The following is a 13,720-nucleotide window of genomic DNA, read 5'->3' on the forward strand; positions in this document are numbered from 1 at the left end:
GCCCACCGGGTCCGCGCCGACCAGCGATCCCCACAAACTAACACTATCCTACACCCACTAGGGACAATTTTTACATTTACCAAGCCAATTAACCTACAAACCTGTACATCTTTGGAGTGTGGAGGAAACCGAAGATCTCGGAGAAAACCCACGCAGGTCACAGGGAAAATGTACAGACTCCGTACAGACAGCACCCATAGTCGGGATGGAACCCGGGTCTCCGGTGCTGCATTCGCTGCAAGGCAGCAACTCTATCACTGCGTCCGTATCTTGAAAATTGTGTATCTTGAAAATTTATTCCTTAGGTTTAGGTTTAGATTTCTTATTGTCACTTGTAATGAGGTGCAATGAAAAGCTTTGCTTTGCATGCTATCCAATCAGATCAGATAATATTGTACATCAATCAAGTCAAACTCAAATACAATAGAGGTAAGGTACAGAGTGCAGAATATAGTTCTCAGCTTGTAGCGCGCCAGTTCCATAGACAAAGTCCAATGTCTGCAATGGAATCAGACAGTACTTTGGGCGGCACGGTAGCGCAGCGGTAGAGTTGCTGCTTTACAGCGAATGCAGCACCGGAGACTCAGGTTCGATCCTGACTACGGGTGCTGCACTGTAAGGAGTTTGTACGTTCTCCCCGTGACCTGCGTGGGTTTTCTCCGAGATCTTCGGTTTCCTCCCACACTCCAAAGACGTACAGGTATGTAGGTTAATTGGCTGGGTAAATGTAAAAATTGTCCCTAGTGGGTGTAGGATAGTGTTAATGTACGGGGATCGCTGGGCGGCACGGACTTGGTGGGCCGAAAAGGCCTGTTTCCGGCTGTATATATATGATATGATATTTACCTTATGGAAGGACCATTCAGAAACCTGATAACTAATGGAAAAAAAGTGCTTCTGACTCTGGCGGTTCACACTTGTAAACTTCTCTACCTGATGTTGGGCGGGACTAGGGAGAAGGAGGAATGGTCTGGGTAGGACTAGTCTTCGATTATGTTGGCTGCTTTTCTGAGGCAGCGTGTATTGTCGATGGAGTCAATGGTGGGAAGTCTGGTCTGCGTAATGGACTGGGCTACAGTTTGTAAGAACTCAAGCGTGGCCTGGACTTTGAAGATGGCGCCAAAACAAATGTGCCTATTGCATGCGGGCTCAGTGGGCTATAGGCTATTAGCTAATAGGCTATTAGCTTATAGCTCAGTGGACTATAGGCTATTAGCTAATAGGCTATTAGCCTATAGCTTAGTGGACTATAGGCTATTAGCCAATAGGCTATTGCATGTGGGCCCAGTGGACTATTTCTGAACACTTGCTAATCGGGGATGTGCAGAAGTATTGGAATGCAGTAGTGGACTGTGTGCAAGAAGAGAATCTCACTGTGCATTTGCACATGTGAGGATAAAAACACCATAGAACCTTATTTAAGAATGGACATGACCCAACATTGGAGGCAGTCCAGAAGAGATTCACTAACTTAACTCCTGGGATCAGAAGGATGTCCGCTCAAAAAATTAGGTTTGTATCTTTTGGGGTTTAGAAGAATGAGTGATGCTTTTATTGAAACATATAATTCCAGATCCAGTTTGAAGATGAACATCCGGCGTCCATCAACTTAAGTAAGGGTAATTACAAAGGTATGAGGGGAGGAGTGTCTGGGCAGGCTAAACAGCCAAAGGTCAGGTGGTGGACGTGCAGCGGCAGATATGTAGAATTAAAGGACATTCTTTTAGGAAGGAGATGAGGAAGAATTTCTTTAGTCAGAGGATGGTGAATGTTTTACCACAGAAGGCTGTAGAGGCCAAATCAATGGGTATTTTTAAGGCAGAGATAGATAGATTCTTGATTAGTACAGGAGTCAGAGGTTATGGGGAGAAGGCAGGAGGATCGGGTTAGGAGGGAGAGATAGATCAGCCATAATTGAATGGCGGAGTAGATTTGATGGGCCGAATGGCCAAATTCTGCTGCTCCTGTCACTTATAATGTTATGATATTTAAGCAGGGAACTCATAACATTCAGCAGTGATTTATCCCAGTTCAAAAGAAGGATTGATCCCAGGAAAAAGATGAACCATCCATGGTTAATAAAGATTTTTGAGAGATAATTAATATTCGACAAATTTGCTGGAGTTCTTCAAGATGTAGCAAGCAATTTAGAGGGGGACTTGAATCTTCTGATGGCATTTGAGAAGGTGCTACATGAAAGGTTGGTACAGGTGGAGGGCCAGAGTCACTTAAGGAAATGCAAATGCAGATAAGTAAAACCTTTAAGTTTAATAGGAAAGGTTAATGCCGTGAACAGAGTGCACTTCTCATGGAGGAAATGTCTGTAAGGATAGACAGTTCCCATAACATTAGTCAGGTAGTTTCCAAAGAAATGTTGCTTTCTGCAATTCCTTTGCAAGGTTTATTCCAAGGGTTTTACCTGAGTTTACGTTGAATAGATTAAAGCGCCCTTGGCTGCTTTATCCTTAAACAGGGAAAACATGGACTTTGGATGATTATGGAAAAAGAAGCCCCTTGTCCATCGCTCAATGAGAATGCGAATCAGGGCAGCACAATGGTGCAGCGGTAGAGTTGCTGTCTTATGGCAGGAGACCCGGGTTCCAATCCGACTACGGGCGCCGTCTGTACGGAGTTTGTACGTTCTCCCAGTGACCTGCGTGGGTTTTCACCAAGATCTTCGGTTTCGTCCCACACTCCAAAGACGTACATGTTTGTAGGTTGATTGGCTTGGTATAAGTGTAAATTGTCCCTAGTGTGTGTAGGATAATGCTAGTGTGTGGGATCACTGGTCGGTGCGTATTCGGTGGGCCGAAACGGCCTTTTTCCGCGCTGAATCTCTAAACTAAACTAGCGTGGATGTGAAACTGAATCCCCACTGTGGATTTTACACCAAGCCCAAGCACCAGGCACCCCCTCCACTATCAGACATGTAAAGGTACCAAGGTGGGACTATCTAACACAGAGCTCCTCGACACAACACGCACGACTAAGATACTCACAGGAAACCCATCCAGACCTGGGAGGCCAGGATCACCCTGTTGGGAGAAGAAAGAAAGATCAAAGCAAATTAAACCATGAATATATTTAACAAAGAAGTAATGACATTTGAGCCATGAACAAGTATCATTGATATCTCTTTCACAGGCAGTAATGGCTCTGACATATTGTGGCCATCACAGTCTGGCTCTCAGTGCCATTCCTGGCCCTAACGTTTCCCCTTCCTGGGTAGACACAAAATGCTGGGGTAACTCAATGGGTCAGGCAGCATCTCGGGAGAGAAGGAATGGGTGGCGTTTCGGGTTGAGATCCTTCAGACTGATTGACATCAGTCTGAAGAAGGGTCCCTACCCGAAACGTCACCCATTCCTTCTCTCCCGAGATGCTGCCTGACCTGATTTAACCAGCATCTGCAGTTTTCCCTACTCAGTTTCCCCTTCCTGTACTATTTGTGTGTGAATGTGTACCTAAACAGCAAACTGCTGCAACAAAGCCTTCCTCCCACACAACCCAGTTCATTACCCACGGACAAAGGTACCAATGGGTTTGGTAGTGGTGCAGTAGGTAAATTAACGGAACTGTAAACTAAATATATGGGTTCAAATCCCGCCACGGCTACTGAAATTTTAAAATTCATTTAATAATCTGCAATGTGGGAGAATTAAACCACAAGTAGTATTAGTAAAGAAGTCTACAAAAATACCCATCTGATTTGCCAAAGCCTTTCAGGGGAGTGAGTCTGACCAGGCTACATATGACTGTAAGCCCAGGGGCGTATACAGAGCCACAATGAACACCTTGCCAGTGATGCCCAGATGCTGAATAAGGAATTAAAAGTACGATCACCCCTTTGGGAAGCCAAGCAGTGGATGTGGGAGGTTCTGGCTTTGAAGCGAATGTAGTGTCAGCAGCAGGAGAGTGTTGGATCACACAGGAGATCAGAGGCACGCGATGGGAGTGTGCTGTGTGCTGATGTGGTAACCAGTCCAAAATACCAGCCTCCATTAGCAACGCCTGAGGCCACGGACTGGCAGTTACATTGCTGCATCATTGCAATAGTTCATCAGTTGCAACAGGCTTTTGGGGCCTGTCCAAGTTACAGGGGATGCTGCATTAACACAATGTTTTCCTCATGTGCATTGAGATGCAATAATTCACAATTTAATGGGGTGTCAACCCATCAAGTGGTTTGCTGAGAAAGTGAAATTCCTAAATAAAGAATAAACCTCGGCTTTCTCCGGTTGCCAAACACTTTAGTTCCCCCTCCCATTCCCACACTGACATTTCTGTCCTGGGCCTCCCCCATTGTCAGAGTGAGGCCAAATGCAAATTGGAGGGACAGTATCTCATATATTGCTTCAGCACCTTACAACCCAGAGGTATGAACATTGACTTCTCTAACTTCAAGTAACCCTTGCTTTCCCTCTCTCTCCATCCCTCCCCCACCCAAGTCGTACTAGCTTGTCTGTAACCCAGCGCCCAGCTAACAATGGCCTGTTTCTGGACTAATTTCTGAAACGTCACCCATGCCTTCTCTCCAGAGATGCTGCCTGTCCCGCTGAGTTACTCCACCATTTTGTGTCTATCTTCAGTGTAAACCAGCATCTGCAGTTCCTTCCGACACAAGCCTAATTAAGAGATCACCCAATAACACATCCAAGAATATTGATTTCTCTAACTTCAAGTAACCCTTGCATCCCCCCTCTCTCTCCATCCTTCCCCCCACCCAGGTTGTACCAGCTTCTAAGTCGTCTTGTTAAGTCTCATTGTCTGTAACTCGTTTTCACATAGCCCACAGCATACAATGGCCTGTTTCCTTTATCATCATTACTTTTTTGCATTCATTTGTTCTACAACTCCCTCTATCACCATCTATAGCTCTCGTTTCCCTTTCCCCTGATTCTCAGTCTGAAGAAGGGTCTCAACCCGAAATGTCACCTACTCCTTTTCTCCAGAGATGCTGTCTGACCTGCTGAGTCACTCCTGCATTTTGTGTCTATCTTTGGTTTAGACCAGCATCTGCAGTTCCTTCCTACACATTTCCTCTACCTTCTCCTATTTTCCTGACACTCCATTTATTTTCCACAGTCCCATTGCTTCTGGAAATGAGACCCAGTACCACAGCATAGCCACTTGGGCCTTCTCACCCTCGATGCGATGGACCCTCCGGACACATAGGTGGGCTCTCCTTTGGCTCCTTTACGACCAACTTCACCCTGGAGGGAAAAGCCAGAAATCACAAATTTGAAAAAAATTGGGTGTTTACCAGGTTCTGCATTGTTCTGCAAAGATTTCTCAAAGAGAGAGAATAGTCCATAGTCCAGCAGAAATTAGCACATTCATATAACATCATGCCTTTAAGGTATAGGCAGAGCTGTAGATGTTGTGTACGTGGACTTCAGTCAGGCATTCGACAAGGTTCCGCATGGTAGGCTGCACTGGAAGGTTAGATCGCATGGGATCCAAGGAGAAATAGCTGAATGGATAGACATTGGCTCCATGGAAGGAAGCAGAGGGTGATGTTGGAAGGTTGCTTCTCAGGCTGGAGGCCTGTGACTAGTGGTGTGCCTCAGGATTCGGTGCTGGGCCCGTTACTGTTTGTCATCTACATCAATGATTTGGATGAGAACATACAGGGCAAGATTAGCAAGTTTGCTGATGATACAAAAGTGAGTGGTTTTGCAGATAGTGAAGATGGTTGTGAACGATTGCAGCAGGATCTAGATCGATTGGCCAGGTGGGCGGAGGAATGGTTGATGGAATTTAATACAGAAAATTATGAGGGGTTGCATTTTGAGATGTCGAACAAGGGCAGGACCTACACAGTAAATGGTAGGCCCCTGGGTAGTGTTGTAGAGCAGAGGGATCTAGGAGTACAGGTGCATGGTTCCTTGAAGGTCGAGTCGCAGGTAGATAAGGTGGTCATAAAGGCTTTTGGCACTTTGGCCTTCATCAGTCAGAGTATTGAGTATAGACGTTGGGAGGTCATGTTGCAATTGTACATGACGTTGGTGAGACCGCATTTGGAATATTGTGTTCAGTTCTGGGCACCATGTTATAGGAAAGATATTGTCAAGCTTGAAAGGGTTCAGAAAAGATTTATGAAGATGTTGGCAGGACTAGAGGGTGTGAGCTATAGGGAGAGGTTGAGTAGGCTGGGTCTCTATTCCATGGAGAGCAGGAGGATGAGGGGTGATCTTATAGAGGTGTATAAAATCATGAGAGGAATAGATTGGGTAGATGCACAGAGTCCCTTGCCCAGAGTAGGGGAATCGAGGACCAGAGGACATGGGTTCAAGGTGAAGGGGAAAAGATTTAATAAGAATCCGAGAGGTAACTTTTTCACACAGAGGGTGGTGGGTGTATGGAACAAGCTGCCAGAGGAGGTAGTTGAGGCTGGGACTATCCCATCGTTTAAGAAACAGTTAGATGGGTACTTCGTTAGGACAGGTTTGGAGGGATATGGACCAAGCGCAGGCAAGTGGGACTAGTGTAGCTGGGACATTGTTGGCCGGTGTGGGCGAGTTTGGACGAAGGGCCTGTTTCCACACTGTATCACTCTATGACTCTAGGTAGGTAAATATGTATCATCAGTCAGGATCGCCAAACATCTAAAATACAGTCCAAGGAACCAAAATGCAGAAGCAGAATGCAATGTTGGGGGCTATTATGATGTTGCTTGTCATTACCAGTGTGGATGAATATCTAGGCCAAAATCTGTCATCTATGTCAGCAGTTCTGAAACAATGAGTGGGTAAATGCGGAGGCATTAAGGCATCCCACCCATCACTGTACAGTGTTGACCATTGACAGTCTTTAAAGATGGACATGTTGAGGTTCAGCTGAAACGCTGTTTGTGAAGGGACATTAAATGAATTGGTTTATTGCACTCTTCAGAGAAGCAACCACAGCATCACCATCGGGTATCTGAATTACTGACTGTGCCAGTTTTAATTTTACCAGTCTTAGTAAGCTGTGGTCTAAGAAAAACAAATTCAAAATGACCTTTCTCTTCTAATTTTTTTGCCTGTAAAATGTGTCAAATCTCACATTGTGTTGATTACTCACCGTTAAACCTGGTATTCCTGGATATCCGTCATAACCGCTGGGACCAGGGTCTCCTTTGGTGCCATTGCACCCATCCAGACCAGAGAAACCTCTTGACCCTTGTTGACCTGGATGGCCCTTTAGAAAAATATCAGAGGAGATGATGAACACGATATTTCAACAAATTAATAACCCAACCTTCTTTATCATGGTGATGTAGAAAACAATTTCCCATTCCCAGCACAAGGAATGTCAAGGGATTGCAGATCACGCCCACTGCAATGGATAGACTTTTGCAAATGTAAGGACAATGTAAAAGGGGTGGCACGGTGGCGCAGTGGTAGAGTTGCTGCCTCACAGCGCTTACAGCGCCAGAGACCCAGGTTCCATCCTGACCACGGGTGCTGTCTGTATGGAGTTTGTACGTTCTCCCCGTGACCTGCCTGGGTTTTCTCTGAGATCTTCGGTTTCCTCCCACACTCCAAAGACGTACAGGTTTGTATGTTAATTGGCTTGGGATAAATGTAAATTCTCCCATGTGTGTGCAGGATAGCCTTAATGTGCGGGGATCGCTGGTCGGTGCGGACCTGGTGGGCCGAAGGGCCTTTGGGCCTGTTTCTGCGCTGTATCTCTAAACTAAACTTTTCCTTTGCATTGAATACTCTTGGAGCTCATTTTCATTGTTGTCATCTTGCACCCAACTCCCAGCAGCGTCCACTGCAAAGAAATCCTCCCTTTGTCTTTCCAGAAAACCTCCTCAGAGGATTCAACAAGACACACCAGGAAATAGTTAAGAATAGAACTTGTCCTGTACAGCTCAGGAACAGGTCCTACAGCCCACAATGCCTGTGCAGAACACATTGCCAAGTTCAACTAACCTCACCTGGCTCTCACATGACCTATATCCCTCCATTCCTGCATATCCATGCACATATTCAAACACTTCTTCAAGTCAACTAGTATAACTAGTATAACTGCCTCCACCACCATCCCTTACAACTAGTTCCAGGCACACTACTCCTTTTGTGCAAAATGTGCCTGCTCTGCATATCCGCTTTACATTTTTGCCCCTCACTTTAAACCAATGCCCTCTAGTCATTGACACTTTCACCTTATTTAGTTTAGTTTAGAGATACAGTGCAGAAACAGGCCCTTTGGCCCATCGAGTCCACACTGACCAGCGATCCCCGCACATTAACACTATCCTACACACACTAGGGACAATTTTACATTCATACCAAGCCAATTAACCTACAAACCTGTACGTCTTTGGAGTGTGGGAGGAAACCGAAGATCTCCGAGAAAACCCACGCAGGTCACGGGGAGAACGTACAAACTCTATACAGACAGCACCCGTGGTTAGGGTGGAACCCGGGTCTCCGGCGCTGCAAGCGCTGTAAGGCGGCAACTCTACCGCTGCGCCACCGTGACCGCCCTTGGTGATTAAAGTTCTGACTGTCTATCCAATCCATGCTCTTGATAATTTTATAAACTTCTATTAGGGCTCCTTCTGTCTTCGATGCTCCAGAGAAAACAATCCAAGTTTAGCTTCTCCTTATGGCTAATACTTTCTAATCCAGCCAACATTCTGGTAAACCACTTCTGCACCCCTCCAAAGTCTCCACATCCTTCCAGTGATGGAGCGTCCAGAACTGTACACAATACTCCAAACGTGTCCTAACTTAAGTCCGATGAAGCTGTAACATGACTTCCTGACTCTCATGCTTAATGCCCCGACCTATGAAGGCAAGCCTACCAAACATCATCTTTATTCCCTGTCCTCATCTCTTTCTTACTTCCAATCCACAAAGACAATAGCTGAAGCTTTAGCTCCCAGTTTGGACAGTCGGTCACACCTGGGACTTTAGCTTTGCTTCCCTTGCAGTTGTTTGCTGATCTGCAGTGTATTATCAGTTTGATGTATTTTATTCTTGCAATATACTTGCAGTTTCAGCAGATAGTAATACCCTATGAACATAGTCCCATAGTGAGGCCCACCGGAAATTGGAGGAACAGCACCTCATATCTCGCCTGGGTAGCTTGCAGCCCAGCGGTATGAACATTGACTTCTCCAACTTTAGATAGTTCCTCTGTCCCTCTCTTCCTCTCCCCCTTCCCAGATCTCCCTCTATCTTCCTGTCTCCACCTATATCCTTCCTTTGTCCCGCCCCCCTGACATCAGTCTGAAGAAGGGTCTCGACCCAAAATGTCGCCCATTCCTTCTCTCCTGCTGCCTGACCTACTGAGTTACTCCAGCATTTTGTGAAAAAATACTCTATGAACATATTCACAATGTAGATGCAAACAAACTGAATGGTTTTAACGGTGAAAGTGACCCATAATTCAAAAGCAAGTGGCCAATAAACTGGAGTAAAACAGGAGAGAATTTTAATTAATCCGGTAAGCTACCTCAAAGAATCAGCATGGAGACAAAGAGTCAATGATCCCCTTTTATATTGTGAGGTATTATGATTTAATTAAGGGTTTTTTTTGTAGCTGGAGATCCTCATAAACAGGACTGTAATGGCTCAGAATCCATACTTACTGGGATCCCGTTTGTCCCAACAAATCCTGGCACACCAACCGGACCCTGTAAGAAGAGAGAAAAATAGGTGTAGGAAAAACATATAGTAAAGATGCGGGAATGAGGGCCTGGAAACCGGAAGTTATTGAGGAGACGGAGAGCATGTGTGGTGTCTTGGACAGAGGTAGGGAGGGATTGGACCAGGGGGATAGGATGGAGTCGAGGTAGGTGGAAATTAATTCAGTGGGACATGAACAGGCAGAAACAATGGGTCTGCCAATATATAGTGAAGATGAGGGAGTGGGGGCCTGGAAGACGGAAGTTATTGAGGAGACGGAGAGCATTTGAAGTGTCTTGGACATAGGTAGGGAGGGATTGGACCAGGGGGGATAGGATGGAGTCGAGGTAGGTGGAAATTAATTCGATGGGAAGAAGGGTCTCGACCCGCAATGTCACCCATTCCTTCTCTCCCGAGATGCTACCTGACCCGTTGAGTTACTCCAGCATTTTGTGCCTGCCCAAGAGAGAATAACATCTCCACATTGAGAGATACGCCAGCGAATGCTACATTCATTATAACACCCATATGTACCTGGACAGGGTTGAGAAAGTTGTGAAATCAGCCTACAGATTTACCGCATCTTTGTGAGAGTGCTTTAAACAATGACTAAACTTACAGCAAATTCAGCACAAGGGGAAAAATAACAGCACATCCGTATTACTGTTAAAGAAACATTCTTTTATTACAACGTCATAATAAAGGGACTTGGATTTTCAAGTTTTTACTGATAATACTCAAGAAAAAAACTACAATGGACCCAATTTAAATATTCAGATTTGTTTTTATACACGATGAAACTGTCGGCAATATATTAAAAAATGCCAACAATACATTTGAAGAATGCAGTTTTCTTTTAAACATAGTCCACTTTCCAAAATTACTTGTTTTGTAGCAATAGACCCCTTGTCTGTTCTCGAAGCAAAAATATGGATGAGGCAGCAACATATGACATTGAATGTGCAGGTATTCCTGTCATCAATTTAGCTGTTGGTTAACATGAAAACTGATAAATGGGCATTTGCATCATTTTTTTGTAAGATAATAACAAATAGCCGGTGAAGCCAATGGTAGTAAACAAGGAAGGAGTCCCAAATTAACCTCCAAAATACAAACCAAATAATCCAAGTCATTAATAAGATCAATTATGAAGTTATATTAATTCCAGTTGAGTAAAACCATGCAAAATGACTGACAGTGCATAAGCTATAATCTGAACTATATATAACTGTGGTGTAAAGGGTTAAACAGACAACTTCAGCTAAAATGTAAACTGAGTTATCAACTAAATTAGCCGCACTGCATTCCAAGCTCTGTGAAAACAAGATTTGAACACACAGTTTGCCGGACAAGTGGGAGATGTTTCCTGCACCTGTCCATGCGTGGGAACTTGCAATGCCTGGGAAAGTCTGACTCTTATCGCACAGGTCTGACTCTTCTCACACCAGCGTAGCTTTCTCAGGCCACTCTATGGGAAAACGTAGCGTTGATGAACACAACACAACAGCAATAGTTGGGCCGACCACCCACACCCCCTGCCGCTAGTAGCGCAGAAACGTTGCAGACAAGGGGGGCTTCTGGTGGGCTCGGGGAGGGAGCATTGGCGTGGTCTGCTCTGATAAGAAAAGACATAATGGATGGTGTTGGGCGCCTTTTTGGAGGAGAGAGACCCAGTCTTGCACCATGTCGCGAACAGTGCCAGGTGATCAAGACAGGAACATTCTGCGGCGTGCTCTGCTGTGGACTCGGGGTTTACGAGTGCATCTAGGCTAGGGGTGCCAACTATCTCACTCCCAAATATGGGACAAGGTGACTTCACCACCCCACGCCCCATGTGACCTCACCCAGCCAGCGGCCATGTGCTTCCCTCTCCACCAACGGCGGCCGCCCGGGCCGAGAGGCGGGTTGCCACGCAACCTCCGTTAGGCGGCATCCGGGCCTCTGGACCTACACTGTCCGGAGCTAAAATGTCAGAAACGTAGAGTGTCGGCACCTAAACTGTCAGGACCTACAGTGTCGGGACCTATAGTGTCTGGGCCTACAGCGTCCGGGCCTACAGCGTCCGGGCCTACAGCGTCCGGGCCTACAGTGTCCGGGCCTACAGCGTCCGGGCCTACAGCGTCCGGGCCTACAGTGTCTGGGCCTACAGCGTCCAGGCCTACAGCGTCCGGGCCTACAGTGTCCGGGCCTATAGTGTCCGGGCCTACAGCGTCCAGGCCTACAGTGTCCGGGCCTACAGTGTCTGGGCCTACAGTGTCCGGGCCTACAGCGTCCGGGCCTACAGCGTCCGGGCCTACAGCGTCCGGGCCTACAGCGTCCGGGCCTACAGTGTCCGGGCTTACAGTGTCCGGGCCTACAGCGTCCGGGCCTACAGTGTCCGGGCCTACAGCGTCCGGGCCTACCGTGTCCGGGCCTACAGCGTCCGGGCCTACAGTGTCCGGGCCTACAGCGTCTTCCAGGCCTAATACAGGACAAGGGCGGTCCTGCACGGGTCAAACCAATTTAGCCCAAAATGCGGGATGTCCCGGCTAATACGGGACAGTTGGCAACCCTACTACAGGATATACGGGGATACGTGAGTGTGTGTGTGCTTTATTTGGCAGTGTAATAAATTACTTAGTGAATCAAACTCTGTTGTCTGAATCCAGTGATTTATCGAGCACAACATTAACCACAAAGGATCTTCATTGGGATGCTGCAGAATGTGACCAGATACACACCTTCTCAGACACAGTTCAACATAAAAGATTGTGAATGAGGGCCATCAGAAAACATGAGAAATATTCTCTGTAAATTTTCATTATGTTTATTCCCAGGGAACAAATCAAGCAGCGTTGTGGAGAAGATAATACACACATTTTGCCCATCCCAATTGATCAGTTTAATGGTTTTAAACATCATACAACCTGCAGAGGGTATTAATTCAACCTCAATCACTTTGATTCTAATCATCCGGATGGAGTGAATTATAGAAGGGAAACATACACATAATACACGAAGTGGAGGAGGAATTTCTACTCTGTCTTTCCCCTGTGTGGAGGGAGGGTGAGTGACTTGATGTGCACTTGCAGTCTGTGTGGTTTTTGCACTTGCTTCTATAGAGATTATAAATTGTTTCAGGGAGAGGGAAGGTGAGCGGTGGTTGGGATAGCTGGAACGAAGTTTGATGCTGCTACAAATGGAAAACATGAATGTAGGAAGGGGCAAGAGCTGAGTGAGGTCCCTGCAGTGGTGAGGACAACCTGTGGCGTCTTTTACTCTCATACATTTAAACGATGAATGTATGGGTTTATGAAGTGAGCAACAGTGGTGTTAGTGAGGCCACGTTATACACACCTTATCTCCCTTCATTCCACCAATCCCTGGTAGGCCATGGTGGCCCTTCTCACCCTTCGGTCCCGTTACCCCCAATGTTCCTGGAAACCCTGGAGGTCCGCTCCGTCCCTGGGGTCCGAGCTGTCCCGGCGGTCCCTGCGTTGGGAAACACACCACAAGGAACAAATTAGTTGAACAAGAACGCACACATTGGCTGCATCCCCCGTGACGATGTTATGACAAGCTTTCTTCATCTTCTCCTTCCTGAGACTGTTTCATCCGTACATCTGTTACATTAACTAAGTGGTCCTTCTTCATGGGAGCTTTGTGCAGAGAGAATCTTTGGCATGTGGAACATCAACACCATTCATGTCCATATGTAGAAGAGATCTAAGATTGGAAAAGATCTTATCAATATCAGAGAAAAAAGCTATTTCCACAGGAATGAGCACTTCAAAGAACTCCGCCGCCAGGGCACAGACTAAGGTAGTCTGGTCAAGTCCCACCAATCCCTCCACACCAACGGGACAAAAGATCACACGCTAGCTGAGAAAAAAAAACAAGAATTCTGGAGGAAATACCAGGCTTCCTGAAGTTTCAAAGCTTGGCAGAAAATAATTTCTGACATGAATTCTCAGTCTCATCTCTGCCACGTGGAAAGAGAAGGACCTCAGGTCCCTTGTAATCGTGAGAGGAGCCCAAATGCTTTCCACCATCGGGAAAGTCTTTGTTGTCCCTCTGGTGGCCAAGGACCTGCTTCCTAATTAACAGTACGGATT

The 13,720-nt window shown here is 46.2% G+C and overlaps 1 protein-coding gene across 4 annotated transcripts in view; it reads right to left on the reverse strand.

Annotated features, from left to right (window-relative positions):
- Nucleotides 1-13,720, reverse strand: part of col4a6 (collagen, type IV, alpha 6) — a 409,834-nt gene that overhangs the window by 163,414 nt on the left and 232,700 nt on the right. For all 4 annotated transcript variants that reach the window (XM_078412091.1, XM_078412093.1, XM_078412090.1 and 1 more), the window contains exons 5-9: nucleotides 12,963-13,097; nucleotides 9,590-9,634; nucleotides 7,066-7,182; nucleotides 5,145-5,213; nucleotides 3,000-3,035 (exon numbers count right to left, since the gene is read on the reverse strand). In XM_078412091.1, the coding sequence (XP_078268217.1) occupies nucleotides 3,000-3,035; nucleotides 5,145-5,213; nucleotides 7,066-7,182; nucleotides 9,590-9,634; nucleotides 12,963-13,097 (402 nt within the window). The remainder of the gene's footprint in view (nucleotides 1-2,999; nucleotides 3,036-5,144; nucleotides 5,214-7,065; nucleotides 7,183-9,589; nucleotides 9,635-12,962; nucleotides 13,098-13,720) is intronic.

This window comes from Rhinoraja longicauda, chromosome 15 (genome assembly GCF_053455715.1).
Source record: "Rhinoraja longicauda isolate Sanriku21f chromosome 15, sRhiLon1.1, whole genome shotgun sequence".
Lineage (NCBI taxonomy): Eukaryota > Metazoa > Chordata > Chondrichthyes > Rajiformes > Arhynchobatidae > Rhinoraja > Rhinoraja longicauda.